At 41.7% G+C, this 25,288-nt stretch overlaps 1 protein-coding gene across 5 annotated transcripts in view; it reads right to left on the bottom strand.

The window, feature by feature from the left end:
• USP32 (ubiquitin specific peptidase 32) overlaps nucleotides 1-25,288 on the bottom strand; it is a 130,065-nt gene that overhangs the window by 32,412 nt on the left and 72,365 nt on the right. For all 5 annotated transcript variants that reach the window (XM_079955367.1, XM_079955370.1, XM_079955368.1 and 2 more), the window contains exons 6-12: nucleotides 9,543-9,674; nucleotides 8,393-8,500; nucleotides 6,020-6,135; nucleotides 5,544-5,606; nucleotides 4,015-4,098; nucleotides 276-337; nucleotides 9-111 (exon numbers count right to left, since the gene is read on the bottom strand). In XM_079955367.1, coding sequence (XP_079811493.1) covers nucleotides 9-111; nucleotides 276-337; nucleotides 4,015-4,098; nucleotides 5,544-5,606; nucleotides 6,020-6,135; nucleotides 8,393-8,500; nucleotides 9,543-9,674 — 668 coding nt within the window. The remainder of the gene's footprint in view (nucleotides 1-8; nucleotides 112-275; nucleotides 338-4,014; nucleotides 4,099-5,543; nucleotides 5,607-6,019; nucleotides 6,136-8,392; nucleotides 8,501-9,542; nucleotides 9,675-25,288) is intronic.

Below are 25,288 nucleotides of genomic sequence, written 5' to 3'. Positions count from 1 at the left end.
TCACTCACGTAGTTGACATATTCTTTCCACTGCTGCCACCAAGGCATCGCAATAAGAAACCAGTTGTGTCCTTGCTGAAGGCCATATCTACTTTCTCGTTCTAACCAGCCCCTAGGTCAAGAAAAACAAACCAAAACAGATCAGAATAATATGCAATAATAAACAACCATATGGTGCTTTCATGTGTTCAAGTAAGGTAGGAAGTGACTATTATCCCCATATTGCAAATGAGGGGACTGAGGCCGAGAGAGAGTGTGGGCAGCAGGGAGGCATACCTGATGATTTGTCCTTCCTCTTCTGGAGTGGCAGGCCTTAGACCTAAGACTATATGGCACACCTGGGGACAAAAAAAAAAAAAAAACCAGGCTAATTTCAAGCAAGAATAGCAAGTCTGGAGCAGAGGAATGATTAGCAGAGGTATAGTTAACACCTGCTCCTGCATATGCTTGAATACATATTATGTATTGGCAGAAGGGGAAGACTCATGGATGTTGATGAGTGCTTCCAATAGTTCCTTGTTTCTTTGATAGCTTCCCACTCATGAATCTTGTGGTCCTTTCTCTTCTCTTTACTGCTGTTATTTAGCACTGGATCCTGCTCCCCAGTCCATTTCTAGTTTGGGAAACGTCACTGCTGAGTAAGGACTTCCCTTCTCCATGTTGATCATTTTTTCTGGAGTTTGGGGCTAACTCCCCCCACGCCCCATTTTGATTCCCCCCCCCCTTCACTCCTGAACTGAGAAGGGCCGTGACACTGGGAGGGCATATGTATATGGGGCATATGTGATCCAACTTTTTTACCTGATGCCATCCAATTTTCTTAATATTTTGTACACTTGTTGAACAATCAAAACTATGTTTAAATCTAAAATTTTAATTTTTTTATCTCATCCCGTTTGTGAATTATGAGGGTTTGAAATGTCAAAAAAATGACAATTATGGCCTTGTGCAAAAACCTTAAGAGCTCAGCCCAAAAGTGAGGTACATCAAAACGCCAATCTCTTCAGAACTTCCTGGACTTTAATATGATATGTCACATGATGGGCTCGCTTTAAATTATAAAAAGTGATAAAATTAATATTAAAATCCCCCCCAAAATGTATTGATTATTTAACATTTCTAAGAGCTACCTGCAAAATTTCATCTTCAGATCTCAATGGGATCATATTTAAAAAAAACAAAAACATTTTGTACATACATGCCAGCCTTATTGGGTTCTATTTAGGATAAATGGGTCTTCTTGGAGTAAAATATAACAGAATAAACAAGACTTCAAACTGTAATATCAGTTACTTCTGGAATTTCTTTGGAAAGTTATTCAATTAAAACGTAACCGAAAAGCTAGTTTTCTTTTAAAAATGTGTTCCAAAGCTGAGTGATAGCTTGCTGTTGCATGGTTTCTAATTTTGCATCATTTAAATCAAAGGGGTGTAAGTTCAGTTGTGGAGCACAAGGCTCTGGGTGCAGTCTCTATGACCGTCAGTTTAAAAAGCATTTCAGCCGTACACCCTGGAAAGCCACTGGACGTCAGAACAAACAATGCTCAGGCGGATGGACCAAAAGTATGACAGAGTGAGCAGCCTCCTATTTCCTAAGAGAGCAGCCCTTGATAAGCAGATGGCTTCACTGGTGGCAGAAACATCTGGCTAAAGCATCCAAAGCTGCAAATGACTTGATTCAGAAGTCATGCCAAACCATGGTTTGCACTGGTTTCAGAGCTGCTTTTCTTTCCCATCCTCTGACGGTTCGTAAATTGACTCCTGCCTCCACACTGCAGCAGTCTCTGAAAGCAGAGCAATGCCAGCAACTATGATTTCTATGATGCGGATGCCAAGCCCAGCTACAGTTAGCACAGTTAGCTACAATTAACACTAAATTTACCAGCTGATTGCAAACCACGGTTTGTGCCAATTCAGGCACCACGACAAAGTACAGTTAAGATTCCTTAGCCATGCTTTAGTGCGATGTCGGAAGTCGGCCAGTGACTTCCCAACAGAGTGGGCAAAAAACGCAGACTTTAATTCACCCACCATGAGAGAGGAGGGCAAGACAAACAAGAAGCAGACTTCAACGGCATAGTGATATGCATGGAAGAGTCAGAGCCATTTACCGAGAGCTGCATTTTAAGATATCAACATTGTATTCCACTCCTTTAGCTGGGTGATCATCAGAAGATTTACACTGTATTCTTTATGCAGTTCTCGAGGCCACCAATTTGAATCCCAGCAGGAAACCTTTTTGGGATTTAAGTTGATACTACAGTGCAAAAATTGCATTCTGCTTTATGAATAAACAACAACAAGAGAGTCATTAGCCAGCAGGAAGCGATATAGATTTCCCTAAGCACAAAACAGCTGGCATTTTTGATGCTGGCCTTTCTTTCAAAATCATTATAAACCACACGGCTGTAGTTGCAGCTGAGTTTGCCGTGATTATTTTACAAGACGTACTGGTGGGGGTGGGGAAGTGACTTCTACTAGGAAGGAAAAATTCTTAAAATTACAGCAAGGGCAGATGGGGAGGGCTGGGTCACTTTTTCCTCCGCCTCATCTGTTCCGCTAGGATGAAAATTTGCTCAAGCTACACAGGGGCAAAACTAAAACTAAAAAATGACCCTCAAAGAGGAGTAGCAGAAATATTTTAAACACTCTGGACTACAAAAAAAAGGCTTAAAAAACTCAAACTGGAAAAAGTTTGCTATGTTTCCATACAAAGATGCTTGTGTGCTAAGAGCTTCTGGTGATATTCTGCTTTGCATGCTCCCATCTTCAGAGGTGCATGGGGCGGGGGCTAGGCAGATATTGGCCCAGTCTGCACAATACTGATCTGGGACCATGTAAATGTATGGGCTCCAGAGAGAAGCTCGCTCCCATTTTGCTCCTCCCCTGACTCCCCCCCACCCTGCCCCAAGCTAAGCCAAGGTTTGGATTCAGTGTATCATCTAAGCTGAAACGTAATGTGCTGCGTTGGCCAAGGTTTGCAGGGTGGGGAGGGGAAAACAGGGGCTGAGAGCTCCTCTCGGGAAGCACACGGAGTCACATGATGTCAGTAAGCTGTCGCTTGGGCTTGCTAGGCCACTGGTGTGTTTTCTACACTGCTATCTTGACTTTGGAAGACCAGCTCCAGGCCGGTAGGGTGTTATATTTTAGGTGCCAGTGAGCAATTGTTTTATAAATGAATAAATATCCAAGCTTTGGGGGCAGCTCTGAAATTGGTAATTCATGCTGGCCTTAATGCTGGTTGCATCTGCTCTTAGATGCCTTTTAAAACTGAGATTAGGAAAATTAATAAACTACAGACCTATCAATGGCTATTTGTCATAAGAAGCCTCTGTTTTCAGAGGCAGTATACCAACATGTGGCTCGCGGAAGATTCCCGCTCCCTGAACTAGACCTTCCATTCTCATGCTCCATTGTATTCAATTTGCTTTATTGCAATGGATTGTTTTGTTTACGAGAGAGTGGGGAGCTATTTTGTTGTGTGTTGCCTCGAGGACCAATTATTGCTGAAAAGGTAGGATATAAATGTCTTAGAATAATGACTCTTTAATTGAGTGGCGATGGGACGGGGAGCCTGTAACATGTAGTTCTGCATATGCTGGTGTGACACGCACTCACGCTTTGATTTGCAACACATTTGCAGACCAGCCAGCCAGGATTTAGAAGACTGAACCCACTTAATACAAAATGCAAGAGCTGTTATATCACTGAACACTTCTGCATTCCTGTGTGAGTCTCACTGAATTTTTCACTTTTTTAAAAAAAAAAACAACCCAACAGATTGTGCTTGAAGGCATCCCAAGATGCCAGTATGCGTACAAACTAAACTCGGCATCAGTCAGGCAAGGAGAAGCATCTCCGTGAAGCTCACGCTACAGAAAAAAAAATAGACAGGCAGGAACGCTCAGCACAACAGCTGACGCAGCAATTGGCATCCCACGACCGCAAAAAAGCAGGCAGGCAAAGCTACTTTTAATTGCTGTACAGTTGGGGTTTGCAGCCTGAGTGGAACTCACCTGGAAAAGGAGATTCAGAAATTCGTTGGCAAGAGCACTCTTCACACTCCAGATTTGGTAGTCTTCCAGAGTAAGGTGGCCGAGCTAAAGTAAAGAAGGAGGCAGCAAAGAGAATATTTGAGCATTTCTCCAAGCATCTGCCCAATATTTACACACACACACAAATAAATAATGGACATTGTAAAGCATGGGTAGAGACCCTTCAGCCCTATTAAAGCCCACCAGGGGTCCCGATTTTGTCTACAAAGCAGTTTCCGCCCAAACCCTGCCCACTGATACAGCCGCAGCTGCAAAGGAACCATCAGTGCACGCCTGATTGTTCGTCTGCAAGCTGGGTTTACATTCGGTGCCTTTTAAATTTGATGCAAAATACAAGCCTTGTTGGAGCCAAATTCACTCAGGAGCTTCCAGAGTTTTTGAGTGCAAGCAACGCTTGCCTTTGGCATTTAATTCAGTACCAAAGGCAAGCCCTGCTTCTGACAGGCAAAGTGGGATAAGAGTCTTCTTTTACAGTCACAGCTTTAGGTTTGACAAGTGGGCTGGAAAGGAAGAAATGAAGAATGTGGAGTGCCCTCTTGCTACTTCCTTTGAAGTGTAATCACTTGGCATCTCATAATATCAGGTGTCAAAAATGGCCCAGGAGTGGTATTGTTCCCCAGCAAGATCCAGTTCCCCACTCCCTTTTTTAAAAGGGACACAATATGCAGTTTCATATAAAGGACAGCTACTGGTGACAATACTTTCAAATGGATCTGAAAACCAAAGGGAGCAGCAATTTTTCACATTTACATAGGCCTGAAACTGACTATGGTTTCCTCCAAAGAAACCTGGGAACTACAGATCCTCAAGACCTTATTCCAGCCATCCATATTAAAAATAGTCTCTTCCACAACAACACATAACTCCTGACCCCAAAGGTACACAGGCTCTGCATTGTGCACCTCAAAACTTGAATCCTGAGCAGAGATACAGTTGGGGCCTCCTCTCAGTCTGAACAGCAACAGAGGTTTAAGCTTGGTGGTAGAACAGCTCCCTTGCAAGCATACAGCTCCAACATACAGCTCCTCTTGTAAAACATTGTTTTAAATGGAACATACTAACCCATACTTGTATATAACATATATGACTAGCACATCCATTCTTTCATCTGATTTATGCATCTCAAAAATGCAAGAATTCCCAAGGAGTGGGGGACCCATTAAGACTGCATTCTAAAATTTATTCCAGTCACTGTTAATAACCCCTTGTTATATAACATCCCCTTCATTCTAGGTATCTAATCCATTTGTGCAAAAACAAACTTCTCCTATCCATAACCATCAACTATACTTGGCTACTCCACTTACAGGCCATTTCCATTCTTGCAACCTACCATTGGGCTGAATTAACATCACACACACTTATCAACTCATTACGACCCACTGTTACAGCGGCAATTGTCCATGCTTGCCGGGGCTGGTAGAAATTGTAGTTCAGCAGTATCTACACCTGACAGAATGGAATGGAAAAACAGACCAGCAGGCTCTTACCTTGGTAGTGTCATGTGCCTTCAAAACAGCTTCTACTATGTCCGGCAGATTCATGTGCAGCTCCTTGGGAGGGAAGAAGAAAAAGAATGACCCTAATGGACAGCTGAGTAACAAGATGTTCCAAGAGTCATTCAGCCTTCCATAGAAAAGCTGAGAAGCAAAAAATAATAATATTCTATCCACCCATTTTATGCAATCGCTGGATGATCTGCCAGTTTACAAACCTAAAAAATCAGTTTCTAGTTAGCACAACAGTAAAGGCATCTCTCTTAAAAACCGATCTGCTTACGTTAAACCACTAAAATACCGGCACTCATCAAGTTTGCTCCTCTCCTTGATCCAGAGAATGAAGGAAAAAGAAGCATTTTAGATATGCAAGCTGCAGTTCTTTTAAAAAACCTTCACTTTTTTTTCTTTGCATGGATGCAGGCAGGACACTTTAAAAGACAAAGCAACTTTTGAGTGCAAAAACTTACAGGAATGTCATCTGTACGGTTATCTTTCCAGACTTCCAAAAGGGCAACCACCATGTCTTCAAGTTCAACGCGAGACAAAATCCCGTCTCGGTCAATGTCAAACACCTTGAAGCAAACTAAGGGAAAGAGAAGAGAGCTTGTTCTAACCAACAGCTATGCAGTCAATTAGGATACAGTTAAGGTTCAGAGGAGGAACAGGGTTCAATGGCACAGCAACAAAGCTCAACTTGATGGAAACTTCATTCCCATTGTGAACAGGAGGGGTAGCGCTTGGGGTTGATTCTGATAGGCACAAACATGGGGGCAAAGGTTTAAAGGCCCCTCCCCACATTGTCCAGATATAGCTTATCCCCCACCCAATACACTGGGCCAGCGTGTGGAAGACCAAGGTTTGTAAGCTTTGTGGACAAGTTTTGCATGCAGAAGATCCCAAGTTAAATCCCCTGCATTTCCAGGGAGCAGTGGGAAGGTCCCCTGCCTGAAAACCTGGAGAGCAGCTGCCGGTCACTGTTGACAATACTAAGCTGGATGAGCCAATAGCCACACTTGGTTTAAGACTGCTACCCATGTTCCTATAAAGGAGCAGTAGAAGCAGATGGGGGGGGGGAGGCTGAAGGCCAGATGGAGCCCAATTGGGCCTTTCAGGACCTGCCATAAACTATGGCTTACTGTGAACAAGCATCAAGCTAGTGTGCACTGTCCTATCATTCCTCTTAGGCTCCTCCCTTAGAACAAAAGGGAGCAGAACACTGCAAACCTTGTTTTACATAAGCATCCAAACCAGGGTCATGGTTTGCTTCTCAGTAAACAAACATTGGTTTCTGAAACCACAATACTGGGTTCCAGCAACACAATAAGCAACACCAGGAGAGGAGCAAAGTGGAAGCAATTGGGTAGCATGCTGTTCCTCCACACTTGAGCCAGAGTTTATGGCTTACCATGATGTGCAAACAGGCATGTGGTAGACAGAATATTCAGTTCACTCTCCATTTTTCTAAAAATCATATATTGGTATTTCCAGGACAAAGTAACATCATGCACTATACATACATGGGCGTAGGCTTCCGTGCCACAAAGAGTGCAAACTGTTTGTGCTTATGAATATTTTATTGAAGAGAAATTAAAATCCACTGAAAATAAGGTTATTGCCAACCAGCAAACAAGACAGCCTCTTCTAGAGAATTGATTATAATTGGCATAAAATGAGAGAGTAACTCACAATAATATATTGGATTAATAGAGCCAGGAGACAAACAGGAATTAGCATTTAAAAGCCCTCATTTTTAAGGCTGTTACATGAGATTAAAAAGAAGAAATCTTTAGCAAGGAAGCTTGGCACTGTTTCACACATTATTAGAGTGAGCAAAGCTAGGTTTGACCACTCAACGGGGAACTACAGCCGCTATTAACTTTTCAAAGACTGCATCATCCATACTTTTAGCTGTTATTTCACTCATTTAAGCCCTGCATCTCCTGTGCTTGAGTCAGCTTACAAGATCAATCACAGAAACAGCAACCACTGCATTAAAGCCCAGGAACAAATCAGACTCAGCAGACAACAAACGCTTCACAAAAGGTGGATCTTGCACCCTCTTGTGAAATGCTGTTAAGAGATGGGCTCTGACAAACCTCTGAGAGGTCACTCCCAAGCTTCAGGGCCAGTGCTGTGAAGGCCAGACCACACACAATGAGAGTTCAAATAGAGGCCTTAGAACAGTGGCACCCCATTGGCTAAGTACCGCAGGCCCCTTGGTCTTAAAAAACCAAGCCATGGACCTCCTACTTTTGAAAATGTTGCTATCTTTGTGATAGTTTTTGTTATATGAATGGTGCCACAATATTCTCCAACGTGCCCCAGCGCAAAACCAGGACACGCCTCTTCTAGACTGCGCTCCCGCATGAGTCACATGACCCGTGAGAGAGCGAACCGCCCAAAATAGTGTCCTTTGGGGGCGCCATGATCTCATGCAAGACACATGTTCAGCTGTGATCTCATGTGATTTTGGGCATTGTGTTCTCATGCAAGAATATGGCCCCCAAAGGATGTCCCAGACAGTTGATGAATATGTGCCACAGATCCCCTTGGGTGGGTTACGTAGACCACCATTGGGAACTACTGCCCTAGAAGATCTTAATTGTTGACAGGGAATATCAGCAAAAGGCAGTCCTATAAGGACTAAGAGCCCAGCATCCCAGGGCTCACCGCAATCCAGCATCCTGTTCTCACAACACCCAAATTGATGCCTATGGGAAGCCTTAAGCAGGACCAGAGTCTCTGGAATATGTAGGTCCCAGGGTTATAAAGGGCTACGAAGGTTGAACAAGTTAGGGGGCACACTTAAAAATGCAGGAAGTTCTATTTTGCACACTCACATTTCTGCCTTTCAGCCAGCGGTCCCCTGCAGCAGGCTGAGAGTCCGCAGGAGATTTCTTTGAAGTCAATGTGATTGTCACGATTTTCATCAAAGGCATTAAAAAGACCTGCCAAGTGGACAGAAGCAAAAGCAAAAGGTCAGGTTCCAACCTGCATAGAGATTAGCCTATCCCAGATAATCATATATTGGTTTAAGAAGCCAAGATACGCACAAGCCTATTGCCCAAGCGTGCAGCTCCTTCGCAGTGTGTCTTAACAAGCCAGGAAGTCTCTCAATCAGTTTCCTGTTTCAGCTGAACTAGGAAACTTCAGTTGCCAGGCTTCAAATTGGTTTGAGATCCTGACTTGTTCACAATCTGCTGGCCATAGTTTCCTGATATGGCTGAAACAGTAAACTATGGCTAAATAAGAGACTTCTTTGGATTATCAAGGCATGTTGTGAAGGGAGGAGCAAAGAGGCTGCATGTGTGAACAACAGGCTTCTGCATCTCTTACTTTAATAAGCCAAAACAGAATTATCTGCTTGTTCCATTCCTACCTCCAACATTTCAACCAAGTGTCAAATTATTCAGAGTTGCCAGGTTGCAGCTCTGACATACCAACTTCAAAACACAGTAACAGAAAACTAGGGCAAATGAACTGCAGTGTCTTCTAAGAGCTGCCACCTGCTGAGCATCTACCTTTCCATCCCAATCCCTTTCCCTAATACGTACCCTCACCATTTGTATGGGGCAAACTGCTCCCATCTCTTGGAGAGCAGGAAAACGACAACTCAGGAGTGGGGATGAACAAATGTGTGGACAAGAATGGTCTCAGAGAAGGAGGGGAGTCTACAGCACCCCCCTTGAGATCCACTTAAACCAAAGTTTTAATGAATGGTGCCCATTCCACCCTCAGCAAGCTTATTCCTCCTTCAGCAGAGGTTCTTTATGCTGCAGTGTGACACATTTAATATACTTTCATATACTTTAATATACTTGTCTTAATATACTTTCAAGTCCTTTTAGATTGGCTAACCTGTTAAACGCCCACCCAGAGCTTTTGAGATGGGGCAGGTTGTAAGACTGGCACTATAGGCTGAGATAGTCTCACTACCCCCGACTCCTAAAAATAAAATAAAAATATAGATAACCCATGAATGTTCCATACCTTCACCCAGAGATGGATGAATGGGAGGGGAAACCAAAGGGCCAAATGTTTCCAGATCAAAACGTCCTGTCCTTGATTGAGCTTTCAGAAGCCAATACCGTTTTTCAAGATCAATGATATCGGATTCTTCCACTGTGTAAAAAAAAGATGATCAAAGTCAGTCAATTGAAGATGCGGTTTTAAAACAGAGTGTTTCATGTCAAGGCAGGAAAGGCAGACACTTGACGCAGTTTGAAAGATAAATGGAGCCAATCCAGATGCCCAGGTGACTTTAATTCTGGGGTGGGGGTAGGGGGATGGTTGTGTTTACAAAGCTGGCGCATCACACCTGACACTTGGTGTGGTGTGAGCTTTTGCAGGCAACAGGCAACGTCAGCGGCACTGTGGACTGGAAACGTGGCAGATACGGGACCCAGCAGTCCCGAGGGTCCAGTATGAAGACAAACCACATCGAGTGAGGATGAAAAGATTGCACTCACTATGTAATGTGCACACTGTGGGTGGGGGGTAGGGAGTGCTAAAAACTGAATACAATATTCAAGCTTTCAAAATCTCTCCTAGATGATCTAATACAAAGACCAAAAAGAAATGCAAGATTCTACGTGGATGTCACACAAATGGTATACAAATTAATTAAATAAAAATAACAATAAGAGTTTTCCTGGAATAATATTGCCCAAGTAGAATGAACTCAAACTGCTCTGCCAAAACTGAGATAGTAATAATAATAATAATAATAATAATAATAATAATAATAATAGGAATTCTTTACGCACACCTCAAAAAACGCTGGCAGCAGACATCCAAAAACATCACAGAATTCAACCCTCCTGCCTCTGTCCTCTATGGGAGAAGTTAGGATGTGGTGGACAAACAACTACTGGAAAAATGGCATGTGGGAGTCATCAAAGAGCTTATGTCACTCTCCTGCCCCCAGGATTACCCCTTTCCTATTAAACTCCTGTATCACGGATAGGGTAACCTATGGTCTTCCAGATTGCTGCTGAACTACAGCTCCGATCATTCCTGACTATTGGCCATGATGCCTGAGGCTGATGGGGAGCTGGAGTCCAATAAAACGTGGATGACCATTGGTTCCCTATCCCTGCCCTATATGAACAGGTGAGTGTTGCTCCATCTACTAAAACATTTCTGCCCCATTTCCCTTCTAGAGCAGAATACTGGGTGAATCACTCCCTGTTCTAATGCCAACCCTAAAACAGCTAACTCAGGGGGGGATAGTGACCTTTTTTCCTACTGAGGGCCACGTGCTGATGGTGGGCAAAGAGCCATTCTAAGGTTGGAGCTGATCTATTTGGTGGAGCATTGAATTGCCATTGTATAGTTCCTTTTTAGGCCAACCAGAAGAAGATTCATGAAACAGAGATTGAAATCCATGCATCTCATCATCAGAGTTCCGTTGGGATTGCACCAGCGCAAGTAGATGTACAGAGTTTCTCTCATAGACTTATTTCAGAAATATTTGGACTGCTTGGCTTTGAGATACTGAGTTGCTCAAGTCATTATTATTTTGGCACTGTATATATTATTTAAGATTTTATGTGATAGAAGGTGTTGAAATATTGTACATTATTGTTAATGAGTTTTTGTAAACTACATACAGAGTTGTTTATTTAAGGAGTTGTAGTGCAGCAATATCCAGCGGGCCACAGATTTCCTACCCTCTGGGATACAACAATGTAAAATACAAGGAAAGTAAGTTAGAGGACAAGATCAGGACATCTTCAAAGATTTTTCAGCGCCGTATTTTTCACTGTCAAACATTTGGGAAAGTTACAGCAGCACCTAAGACTGGTGTACACGAAGCACTTTGAATATCTAGTAACAAAGCTGTCTATATTAAGCATTGCCATGTGTGATCTCATTCCCAGATGGTCCTGAGCCCTTAAACCCATGCCAGCTTTATAATAGGATTAAACTTCAGCTCTTTGGACCAGTTGCCACAAAGGAACAAAAAACAAAACAAAAACCTACACACGCTTGCAATGGACCACACAGAGAAGCAAGCCGCAAGGCCATTGTACGCTGTGAGTTTCCTCTTTCTCCAGTGGACTAGAAGCCCAGAAAGGGCAAGCAAGATGCAGACAAACATAAGCTTTCCTCACCCAACAAGGCCATCATAGATTTGGTAAAATTCAAATGGGCAAGAGCCTTGCACAGAATCTGTTCATCTCTATGGTCAGTTTCTAGGGATGCAAGGGATCCACCTAACTTGTGTCTCACATTCTAGGAGGACAGTGAAATAGGAAAATGAACAAGTAGGGGAGAAGCTACACCTGATCTACCAGGCTCCACTCCCTTGTCTGTCTCCAGGCCAATACAGCAACAGTTGCTGCTGTCTCCTGCTCTCCATTTGTGGTACCCTGCTCTTCAGATGGCAGTCTTAACCCAACCCTCCCAATTTGGTTGGACTCCAACTCCCATCAGCTCCAGCAGGCATGGCCCATGATCAGTCTAACATCTTTAGGTCAGGAAAGCTGGACTGGAAGAACACTGGACTAGCAAGACCCAGGGTTCAAATCCCTGCTCATCTGCGGAGATCACTGGATGGCCTGGAGTCATTCACTACCCCTCAGCCTAACCTACTTCACAGGGTTGTTGTGAAGACAAAAGGGGGGCAACCACATATGCTGCCTCAAATTCCTTAGAAGAAATATGCCGCACCCCCCCCTCCAAAAATATAGCCTCCCAGCTCCCACTTGGGTGCGTTTCCTTTTTGCAGCCAATGAGATCTTCCCTTCCAGCATCCATCTGCCTCTTTCATGTGGTTGCTACTCTAATGGTGTCCCAGAAGGGAAAACACCAAAGGGGTAAACTGGTGTCTCCCAGTGGTATTAGCCCATCACTGTGCAGCCTGCTGGACTTGGGCGCCTCTCTGGGCAAAGTCTCTAGCAAATTTTGTTCTATGTCACTGGCTTCTCAAGTTTAAGAGCTAGCATACCATTTTTAAAAAAAACCACACAATTGTTCTGACAGCTGACATTTAGAAAGTAATAAGCACCTTTACTTCACTCTCATTGATCAAACACAACAAAATTCAACAGTCTATAAAAGGAGCAGGGCAGGTCTAGGCTGAGTTGAGAGGAAGAGTGTTTTTTAAAAAAATAAAATAAAATACTGTAACAGAACAGGAAAACAGTAATTATAAAAATGGCCACAGCAACTAGCTTAAGTATCCTAAAACATTTCAAGATCTAAAAACGTAAAGACAGACTGTGTTCTTTAGTGGGTTATATTTTGCTCAGTGTTGCATGAAATGGTTTCCTCAGTGTTATCTTAATTCCTTATGCCAATATAATCTCTCTCTCTCTTTTTTGGAGGGGGGGTAGTATTTTATCTGCATTTCTGTCAAGCAGAGGTTGTTGGAAAATCAAGGTGAAAGAAATGAAGTGTGTTTTCTAAGCAGTCATCTTTAGAAAAATGGCAACAAGGATGAGAATGCGGAACTGCTACGTTCACGGAATGGCAGACAAATAGGTCCACTGTATTATTGACCGGACTCAAATCACCTAGAAAGAGATTAGCTGTTTTCTGCAAGGCAAAAGCTGCAACTAAGTGGGAAAAGAACATTTACCGTGTGGCTCAAAATCATACATCAATTATTTTCTTATTCAAGCTATTGATTATGTATTTAGCAAAACAGTCAATTGCAACAGCAGAATTGGTGACTAGGCTAAATTCACAGATTGTGCGTCAGTCCAGGCTTTCAAATAATGCACTCAATGCTGTGTATGGTGTATCCACTGCACACTTAGTAAAAAAATCTCTGCTCTAGCTGTCATCGGGTCTAGAAACTTGATTCTTAAATAAATGAAGTCAAAGCAGAAGGAAACTGAATTCCTGCCCCTAAACATGGCATATTAACAACCCAGTAAGTACTGTGCACTTTCATATAACATCCTACCAATTACATATTATTAATGTCTCAAAAGTCCTCAAAACAATGGTATAACACTGCTTACAAAAGCGTGTCCATCATTCGCAGAGCTGCCCTCTCCAAATAAGCCTTCTTCCATTATCTATTAAAAAAGCTGTGGCATTCCTCACTGATGAACATGTAACTCCAAGATGCCCTGCCTTATTTCAAAAAATAAGCCACAGCTGTTGTGCATATTTATTTATTATGCTTATCTGTATGCAGGAAAGACCTTTTTGGTGTTTCGGTCACTCTCGGAGGTTGGGAGATAGAGGCACCTGAGAGGGCCTTTTCTGTGGCAGCTCCCAAACTTTGGAACTCCACTACTTCCTGATGTACACCTGGCCCTAAAATTGGGTAACAATCAGGAAACACGCAAAGGAATATCTTTTTACACAGGCTTTAAGGAATGCCCTACTTTATATTTTCTTTTATACTTTCTATAGATCAGCTGATAGTAGTTTTGTTTGTTATCATTTAGCTTTTATTGCTTTTATCCTGCTGTAACCTGTCCAGGGACCTTCGGTGAAGGGTGGATAATAAATACACCAAATAAACAAAGAGCACTGCTTCTCACAGGAAAATACCAAAGCAGTGGACAGCATTGAAATACAATAAGCATACGATACAAAATTCAGAATACTCAAGCCACACTGAGCAATGGACCACACATCAAAGAGTCAGTATGAACAAAGCAGGCTTCCATGACACAGCTGCCACTCTAACCAACCTCCCAGCTGCCAGGGCCTCTCCAAATGCCATTGGACTACAACTCCCATCAGCCCCAGGCAGCATGGCCAATGGTTGGAGATGATGGGAGCTGTAGCCCAGCTACATGCAGAAGGCCACAGGTTCCCCATCTCTACTTCAAGCAGCTGCCTAGATCTTCTTTCATCACAAAACAGCTGATTTGGTGCTCTCCTGCATATGAGAATCTGCACCACATACTCTATGCATCCTCCATCAAAGTGGATGGGAGGCCTTTTGGGTGTGCACGCCTTGGTTTTTAATTGTAGTTTTGTATTATCTTTGGTGGCCTCCTTGTGCACCTTCTACCCTACCTTGTGAGAAGTTGCCTCCTAAAAAACAGGATATAAATTCAATTTAAACATATACCCAGCAAAAGGAGGTTGCAAAATTCTTGGCTGTGTCCAGGCATTCACCTGAGCAGGTAATGTTTAAAAGCAGGGGCGCACGTGTAAGCTCTGACTCAAGGCTGTATGAACATCAGCCCTGACCGTGATGCACTGAGTGGGTAAATATTCGCTTGAATGCAACTAGAAGCATCCATGCAGTTGGAGATCCTGATAAAGCCTTCTTGGAATGCTAAAGATAAGTCATCATTTTCCTTTGCAGAAGCAATATACAGTAACACCCAAACAAGGGTGGGGAGAAGCAATCTGAAGGACTGACATCCATCAGCTGTTGATCTGCTCAGCAAAAGAAGCAAAAGGGATTTGAACTTGTCTTTTCCATTCCAGGATGTGGTTTCTATGTAGGATTTGTGTAAAAAAAAATCAGATTAGAGATGTTATTAAACAAGACCAAGTCTGCTTAATATTTTATACTTTCCTCCCTTGAAAATCAGTTTATGGCAGCATTAAAGGATGAAGTCCCCAGCTCCAACAAGCCTCTGGTTAAGTCAACAACCTGTATCTCAGTAGGAGCATCTAAAAATTCTAAACTGAATGTCGTAAAAAAAAAAAAAAAAGACACTTAAACATCTCTGCCGATCTGAACTTTTATCTATGCATATCTGAGCAGACTACAGTCAATGAAGGTGTATGTAACAAAAGCCAAAATGAAAAACACAGCATCTTGAAGCCTCTCAAGTCATTTCTTTCAACACCATTAACTCCTACAACCTCTGCTCCCTTCTCCCAGTCTAGAGCTCTTAGGAACACAGTGGTAGACATCGCCTTTATATGCAGAAGTTCCCTGGTTCAATTCCCAGCATTTCCAAGTAGAGATAGGAGAGACCCTATATGAATCCTGAGGAGTTGCGGCATAAGAAGGCAATTTCCTGTTTTCTACAAAACAGTAGACTGCCTTCTGCCCCCAACTTACAAGCATTCTGACTATGAAGCACCCTTCCACACACCCCACACACTATTTTGGTTCTCAGACCCCAAAGAGTCTCCCGCCGCCGTCCAATCCCCACTCAGATGTTTTTACCCACCTAATGGGACAATTCTCCTTGGTTCACAACAGGCGCAGCATACCATATTCCCATCATTTCAGCCGTCCCCTTGCCTACATCAACGACTCTCGCGGTGAGAGTTCCCGGCCAACTCCGGTCTGACACCCAGAGGAACCACTCCATGTCGCCAAACAAGCCGCCTTTCGGCCAAGAGGCAATCCTGGGGACGCATTTCGAAGAAACCCTGCCATTTGCCACTTTCCAGCAGACAACCCGTTAACTGATCCGAGGCAACAAGATCTAGTTAAGGTGACAGGCAATGACCCAGCAGCTAAGAGGATCAGAAGGTGGAGAAATGGGAGATTATGTCACACTAGGAGGGTTTTGCCTTGGGGCCAGAAGCCTGCCCAGGCACTTTCATCTCTCCCTTCCCTTATGTTAGCAAGCAAAAACACATACATGAAGGTGCCTGCTGCTTGTCTGGAGTCACCTATGGTCTTTTAACCTGGTCATTTAAGAGAAAAAGTATCCCAATATATTGTAAGTTATGGGGCCCCACAAAAAGCTTATTAGTCTACTTATGTCTATTATCAGTAATATTTGGTGCACCAAAGAGCTAAGAAGAAAAAGGACTCTCTTCCAGTATATGAGCTTCTTTGCCTGATCACCTGAAAAAGATTGTTACTCATCACAGGTGACCAGACAAATGGCTGTTAATAATAGACTTGTCTTGTAATCCTACAGTGCATTTTAGAGGTCTTTAGGAAAAGCATACCTGCTCCTGCTTGCCTTCTCCTTCAAGGATGCATTTGTTTGTTTGTTTGTTTGTTTGTTTGTTTGTTTGTTTGTTTGTTTGTTTTCTCACCTCTCTGCTGACGGACGGGGTATGATTAGTTACTTTGCGTTTTATTAGCATGTGTTAATTTCTGGCAGTATTAAGATGTACTTCAGTAATCTATTGCAAAAGCTGCCTGGAGAGAAATTGCTCGATAGCAGCCTACAAAATCTTTCCAATAAATAAATAATTTGAGAATTCTGGTGGCAAGTCAAAACACCTTTGGATCTTGTGCAGTGATCAATCGCTGTGCTTGGTGTTCCTGCTGCCTCTTGTGGCTACTTTATGTTACTGCTTTACTTGTGGCTGTATTAAGGAAACTACATGTGAGCCAATGCACATGGTTTCTCTCCAAACAAACCACAGATGGCAGCCAAGTTTTGCTCTTGCTGTACTGATTGTGGTTTGAAGAGAAACCATCCATGAGCACTGGATTGTGAGGCTCATCGCTTATTGCTCTCAAATCCATGTAGGGCGGAGGCAAAACAGGATTCGTTCAGCAGCCTGCTTTCACATACTGCTCTTTTACAGTAAGTCATGGCTTACAATGATGTGTGAACAAAGGGACGTAAGACGCTGGCTTATACTGGTCCATCTAGCTCAGTGTTGTCTACACTGACTGGCAGCAGCTCTCCAGGGTTTCATGCAAGAGGCCTTTCCCAGCCCTACCAGGAAGATGCCAGGGATTGAACTGCATTCTGCATTGTGCTCTGCAGCTGAACTATAAAGAGTTTAGTGCTATGCCTGGTATTACCTAAAACCTTCATGGTTAAAGCAACAGCTGAACTATGCAATTCCCAGCATTACCGTCAACTAAGCGTGCCTGGTGACAAGACGGAAATGGCAGACAAGCCGACTATTCCAAACTGTACTGAAAGAGGCCTAAAGCCAGACTTCCGGTTGACAGCGATCCGAGCGCAAGCGGGGATTTTCCCTCCTGGGGAATCCCGAGTTTTTCGGAGGATTGGGGGCGTCACAGGGCGCAGTGACCCCCTGAAGTAGTGTCAGGAGGGTGTCCTGACACTCAGGTTCCCGCAGGCAGCCGAAACGCGAACCTCCCGGCCGTCAGGTAGCTCTTATTAAGAGTGACGAGAACGGCGGGGGGGAGAGCGGGTTGCAGGGAGGCCATAGCTACCTCCGAGAAACGAAGCCCCGAGCTTGCAAGGAGAGCTCTCAATTCTCGATTTGGAAGGAATTCGGACTTAATTGGATATTAAGAAGATCATTGAAAACCAAGGAAAGTAACCGGAGGAAAAATTGGAAGCTACGAGACCAGCTTTCCGTCCGCAATCAGCTTAGACGCATAGAAACAACAAAGCGCTTAAAAGTGAAAGTAAGTTACCGCTCGCGGCTACTGTTTCTTCCCCCCTTTCAACTGAACAAAAATAACCCTTTTTGGGAAGTTACCTGTTATTAAAGAAGATTTAAAGGAAAAGGGGGGACAGAGGAACAAGACGGAGTTGTTCAAGTCCTTTGGGGGGCTTGTGAAATTGACTTATTGCAACTTAGACTTTGGTGCGGTGGTGAAATAATAACTGCGCAACAAAGGGGATTTCCAGACTCCATTGTTAAAGTTATACAGGACTGTCTGACGTTTGCCGAGAAAAGAAGGTTCGTTTTAAACTGATCTGGACTGGCGCTTAGGACTAAACATACTTCGGCTCACTCTTTTGAAGACTTATCTTTTTTTTTTCCTTTTTTTTTTGGACGGCAATTTCTTTTTATTGAATAATTAAATATTTTGAGCAATTTAATACGGTTTGGAGATTTTGCCCCTAGTGGTCAGAAGATATATAACAATTTGTTTTTTTACTTGCTTGGTTCTCTTCGGGTTTTTTTCGGTTTTTTTCTTGTCTTTTTTTCTGATAAACCTCTTGGCTTTGGGATTACCAATATATATAAATTTGGATTAGCCTATTTGGTGGCAGAAGATTTCTCATTTATATCGACTTTAAGGATTAGCCTAATTGGTGGCAGAAGATTGTTTTTTTGCTTCGTTTCGGATACCTTCCTTCTTTGGGTTCCCTCGAACTCCAGCAAATTGGTTAAAGTTGGGTCATATCTAAACAAATACCAGCATTGATGGAATAGCCAAATTGGTGGCAAGAAGACGTTCATAGACAATTTGAATTTGTGGAGCTTAAATTGGAACTGTATTTGATTATTTCGATTATATTGAGACTTGGGACTGGGCTGATGTTTTTTTGTTTTTTTTCTTGATCTGAATTTTGGAAAAAAGTGTCATTTATATATTTGAGATATAGATCTGTTTGGAGGGGGACACAGTATAATTTAAGGCTCAGATCCAACGGAATTTAGAAAGTAAGGAGAGGGAGAAAATGTCTCAGAAGAAAGCTGGGGAAGGAGGAACACCGGGAGAGAGAAGGGGTTCAAAACCTGAGGCAGATTTCAAATCAGAAATTTTAAAAATGTTTGCAGAAATTAGACAAAGTGAAAAGAATTTGGAGGACAAATTAGAACATGTAAATACTAGAATCGAACAGGTGGATAACAAAATAGGTAAAATGGACCAAAAGATTGATGATACAGTAAAAGAGTTGAAAGGTCAAATTAAAGAAGTTAGTAAGAGAACACAATCGGTTGAGGAAGGATTAAAAAAGACAAAAGTGGAGATAAAAGAAGTTAAAAAAGAAGAGGAGAAGATGAAAATGGGAATTTCAGAAATGACTAAAACACAGGAGGAGTTATGGGATGCAATCTCCATGAATGAATTGAGACAACGGGAGGTGAACCTAAGATTGAGGGCAGTTCCAGAGGTTCAAGGAGAAGATATAAAAGATAAATTAATAACTGAAATTGCTCAATGGCTGGAATTACAAAAAGAAGACGTAGAGAAGAGAGTTCAAAACGCATTCAGGATGAGAGTAAGGACAACCAAGGCAAGGAAAGTTACAGGAGATTGCCTGATCACTTTTAAAGATAAAGACATGAGGAACTTAATACTCCAAAAAATAGAGAGAAACGATTGAATATTGATGGGAGTTACATAATTATTTTCAAAGATATACCGGTTAGATTGTTGAAACGGAGAGACCCTTACAAACCACTGGTCCAAATTTTGAAGAAAAACAAGATTGAATTTAAGTGGGAATTCCCTCAGGGGATTTCCTTTATATACAAAGCCAAGAGACACAGACTGACAAGCCCCGAAGAGACAAGCAAGTTTCAGAGACGTTATAAAGAATTGATGGTAGAAGAGGACGAGGAAGAAGGTGCAGTAGGAGGAGCTGACCCAATGGGAGGGAAATTTTTAAAGGGAAAATCTAAAAAGAACAGAGAGACAGATGAAGAGGAGGAGGAGAAGGATGAAGAAGAAGAAGAGGAAGAGGAAGAAGAGGAGAAAGAGGAATCATAAAGAGAAAATTTGATAAAATTGTATATTTTAATTATCGGAAGACATGGCGTTGAAATTATGGAATTGGAATATTAATGGGATGAACGATAAAAAGAAAAGAAATAGTATTGAACAATATTTAAAAAGGAAAAATTTGGATATCATCTGTCTACAAGAAACACATGTGGCAAAAAAGCACAAAAAAATTTTGATTAATAACAGATTGGGCAACGAATTTATATCCTCAGACAAAGAAAAGAAGAGAGGCATAGTTCTTTATGTTAGGAGAAATATAGAAGCTCAACAGATCTTCAAAGATGAAGAAGGAAGAATAATTGCAATACAGATCAACTGGCAGGGCGAAAAATTAATAATTGTCGGGATCTATGCACCTAATGGAAATAAGACTGATTTTTATAAGAAATTGGAAGAAAGATTGTTTGAATATATGGATCAAAAAATCATAATAATGGGAGATATGAATGGAGTTGTTTCAACGGAAATGGACAGATTAAGAGAAAAAAGTGACAGCAAAGAGGGGAAACTACCGAAGACCTTTTTTACACTGGTGAAAAACCTCAATTTAATCGACATCTGGAGACTCAGACACCCATTAGAAAAAGAGTTCACCTTTTATTCAGAACCAAATCAGTCCATGTCAAGAATAGACCAAATCTGGATCTCGAATGAACTAACTACTAGAATTCAACAAATAGAAATCCAACCTAGAGTAATTTCGGATCATAATCCAATAAAAATGGAGATAAAGATGTATGAAGAAAGAACATTTAGATGGAGATTGAAAGACTATCTTTTGGAAGACGAAAGAATCATTCAAGACGCCCGGAAAAAACTGATGGAGTACTTTGCAGATAATATGAATAAAGGCACAAAGATCAGTACAGTTTGGGATGCAAGCAAAGCAGTAATGAGGGGATTCTTCATCCAGCAGAACGCGATCAAAAATAAGAACAGAGAGAAAGGGAAGAAGGAAATCCTAAAACAAATAATGGACAATGAACAAAAGTTAATTAAGAAGCCAAATAACATCAAGATAAAACAAAACATCAAAATTTTGCAGACACAATTCGCCATGATTATAAACAAAGAAGTCGAATGGAACATTAAAAGGCTGAGACAAAGGAATTTTGAATTCGCAAACAAACCTGGAAAATGGCTTGCATGGCAAATAAAAAAAAGGAAAGAGCAAGGTACAATTAACAGAATTATTGTGGATGGCGAGGAAATAGAGAACCCAAAAGGTATCAGAAAAGGATTTTTGGATTTCTACAAACATCTATATGCAAAGCGAGAGAAAAACAACACAAAGAAGATAGAGAACTTTTTGAAAAGAAAAAAGGTGCAAAAGATCCCGACAGAAATGAAAGACAGACTGAATGCCCCAATAGAGAATGAGGAGATAGTAGAAATTATAAAACAGATGAAAAAAGGAAAGGCACCAGGACCAGATGGATTTACAGCAACATATTATAAAGAAATGAGGGACTCCTTGATTGTACCACTTAAAGAAGTTATGAACAACATCTTGAAACAACAGGACATACCAGGAACATGGAAAGAAGCCTTCATAACACTCATACCAAAACAAGACTCGGATCTCACACAAGTGAAAAATTATAGACCGATATCTCTGCTAAACACAGATTATAAGATTTTTTCGGGCATTTTAGCATCAAGATTTAAGAAGATACTGCTACAGCATATCCATAAAGATCAAGCAGGTTTCTTACCTGGCAGACATATGAAGGATAATGTAAGAAATATAATAAACATTTTGGAATATTTGACTGCCAGCAATGAGAGACAAGCTGTTTTAATGTTTGTGGATGCAGAGAAAGCGTTTGATAATGTTTCATGGGAATTTATGCTGAAAAATTTGGAAATGATGGAAGTGGGAGAAGATTTTTATAATGGTATAAAGGCGATATATTCAGAACAAAGTGCTAAATTGATAGTAAATAATGTAATTACAGAGGAACTGAAAATAAAGAAGGGTACAAGACAGGGATGCCCTCTCTCACCACTGTTATTCATCATGGTTCTGGAGGTCCTATTGAGTTCTATCAGACAAAATGAACTAATAAAGGGGGTAACAGTAGGTCAAAACCAATATAAAGTTAAAGCCTTTGCCGATGATCTGGTAATTACGATGGAGGATCCAACAAATAGTTTAAAAGAAGTTATAAAAGAAATTGACCAATTTGGAAGAGTGGCCGGATTTGTATTAAATAAAAGGAAAACTAAACTTATGGTGAAGAATTTGGATCAAAGCACGATTGAAGAAGTGCAAAGAGAAACAGAGATGGAAGTGGCGAAGAAGGTTAAATATTTAGGAATATGGTTAACCCAAAAAAATATTGACTTATTCCAAAACAATTACAAGACAATTTGGAACAATATTAAGAGAGACCTCGAAGTGTGGAGTAGGATGAAGTTATCCTTTTGGGGCAGAATTTCTTCAATCAAGATGAGTGTGCTTCCAAGGATGTTGTTTCTATTTCAAATGATCCCAATAATTAAGGGGACAAAGATCTTCAAAGATTGGCAAAGAACGATCTCAAAATATATCTGGCAGGGCAAGAAGCCACGAATACAATTTAAACTATTAACTGATGCGAAAGAAAGAGGTGGCTTCGCCCTGCCGGACCTGAAACTTTATTATGAAGCATCTTGTCTCTGGTGGATAAAGGAGTGGATAACACTAAAAGACAATAAGCTACTGGACTTGGAAGGGTTCGATAATAGGTTTGGCTGGCATGCCTATTTATGGGCAGGAAAGAAGAAAGCTCATAAAAGTTTTGCCAACCACATTTTTAGAGGTGCCCTTATAGAAATATGGGACAGGTACCAAAATATTTTGGAACCAAATGTACCACATTGGCTATCCCCACTAGAGGTCATGAGTGTTAAAAAGATAAATATGAGAGAGGACTGGATGACTTATGGAGATATTGTAATTAACGAAGGGGGGAAATGGAAACTGAAGCCATATGAACAAGTTAAAAAATATGTATATGATTGGTTGCACTACTTCCAAACAAATGATATGTTTAAGAAGGATTGTAGAGAGAGGAAATATATTGAAGGAGAGTCTAGATTTCAGAAGGAAATAATTAATAATGATTATAAGGTATTGTCAAAAATGTACAAAATGTTATTGGAATGGCAAACAAAGGATGAAGAAGTTAAGTCAGTCATGATACACTGGGCCAGGGACTTTGGTTATAATATACAGTTAGCGGATTGGGAGAAGGTGTGGAATGAAAATATGAAATTCACTGCATGCATGACGATAAAGGAAAATATTATGAAAATGGTATACAGATGGTATATCACTCCCGTAAAACTAGCAAAAATGTATAAGACATGTAACAAATGTTGGAAGTGTAAAGAGAGGGAAGGGACATTTTATCATATGTGGTGGGAGTGTAAGAAAGTAAAAGGCTTCTGGGAAATGATATATAATGAGTTGAAAAGAATGTTTAAATATACATTTGTGAAGAAACCAGAAGCTTTCTTGTTAGGAATCACAGGAAGAGAAATTAATAGAATTGATCATAAACTTTTTCAATATGCAGTGACTGCGGCAAGAATTTTAATGGCTCAAAAATGGAAACAAGAAGAATTACCAACATTGGAAGAATGGAGACGGAAATTGATGGATTTTGCTGAACTAGACAAACTGACAGGAAAAATTAGATACCAGAAAGATCACAAGTTCACACAGGACTGGAGAAAGTTTACGATTTATCTGGAAAATATTTGTGATGAACAGACAACGCTAGTTGGTTTTAAAGAGGCTTTGTGATGAGAAAGGGTATTGTGGGAGGGATAAGAGTTGTAAAGTTTAATTAACTGGCAATACAATTATAAAGGAAATGTGAAATAGATATAAAATCATGAGGATTGTGGAGGAAGCGGGGGGAAGTCCAAAAGAATTTGACATGATGGTTGATGTGAATGTCTTATTTAAATTTGTAAAAGAAAACTTTTCTAAAAAATTAATAATAAAAAAAAAAAAAAAAAAAAAAAGAAAGAGGCCTAAAGCCTGTATGGAAGTGTGGACCAGGACTGAGGAGACCAGTGCTTAAAGCCCCATTCAACCACCAAGGTCTCTAGGTGACCTTGTGCCACTCAATCTCAATGATAAAATGACGGAAGACAAAGAGAGAAGAAACCCTACTCCTGCCTTCCCCAACTTGGTGAATTTGGGGGGCTGATGGGAGTTGGAATTCCAAAGCATCTGGAGAAGGCTACTCTAAAGTCTGGACTCCGCTACATTGGCAAAGGAATGGCACTTTCTATGCATTGTATCTAAAGGGACGTGGGTAGCGCTGTGGGTTAAACCACAGAGCCTAGGACTTGCCAATCAGAAGGTCAGCGGTTCGAATCCCCATGACGGGATGAGCTCCCGTTGCTCGGTCCCAGCTCCTGCCAACCTAGCAGTTCGAAAGCACGTCAAAGTGCAAGTAGATAAATAGGTACCGCTCCTGCAGGAAGGTAAACGGCATTTCTGCGCGCTGCTCTGGTTCGCCAGAAGCGGCTTACTCATGCTGGCCACATGACCCGGAAGCTGTACGCCGGCTCCCTCAGCCAATAAAGCGAGATGAGCGCCGCAACCCCAGAGTCGTCCACGACTGGACCTAATGGTCAGGGGTCCCTTTACCCTTTACCTTTTATGCACTGTATATGCATTACAACACTGTGACACTGTGACACCAGATGGCGCTGTGGAGTTCCATTTTTGCCAACCCAGTTTTTCATACCAAGTTTACAACACATTTAACTGAAGCGATTCTCTGATGTCCTTAGATCAAGCCTCTGCGAAGGAAAGGGCGAGACAGAAATGCGGTAAGAAATGAAGTAAGACATTGCCTACTGCTGTTGAAGAAAGATACCGTCATTTTAAAAAACGCTCCAGACGAATGCTTCAAGGCAAAAGGGATTACAGCTAACAAGTTTCTTTCCAGCCAGGCACCACCAGCCAAGCAAAATTGAGTTTTCTGTGAACCGTTAACAGGATGCCTGAAATTATTTAAGGATACCCTAGTGAGTTCCACTGTGGTCTTTGATGCTGAACCACCGACCGACACCCCGCTCCCTGAATGCACAAATGAATTCCCAGTTCCAAAAATTTACATCTAGCCCAACCTACCAGTTTTGAACAGCCAAGGTGCACATCCATGGCAGGTATCTCCAGAGGCTAAGCTTAGCTGTGTTATTTAAGCGCCGCGGCATGAGACACCACACAGGCATTTTGCAGTGATTAATGACTCAGAATGGCTTGAAGGAGGCTACGGTTGCCCTCCCAGAGAGCACTTGATGGAAACAAACTCTTTATTTCTCCCAGTTTAAGCCCAACAGTGAGACGTCTTGCTCTGCTGTTTTTGTTTTAGTTGAGATTTACAGCCCTTCTCGACCTGCTGGCTCGGAGCAGGTAACGGCATCATATAATACT

The sequence above is a fragment of the Podarcis cretensis genome, assembly GCF_951804945.1.
Source record: "Podarcis cretensis genome assembly, chromosome: 15".
In the NCBI taxonomy this organism is placed as follows: domain Eukaryota; kingdom Metazoa; phylum Chordata; class Lepidosauria; order Squamata; family Lacertidae; genus Podarcis; species Podarcis cretensis.
Note: the sequence above shows the minus strand (reverse complement) of the source record. Positions and strands in the feature narration are given on the sequence as shown.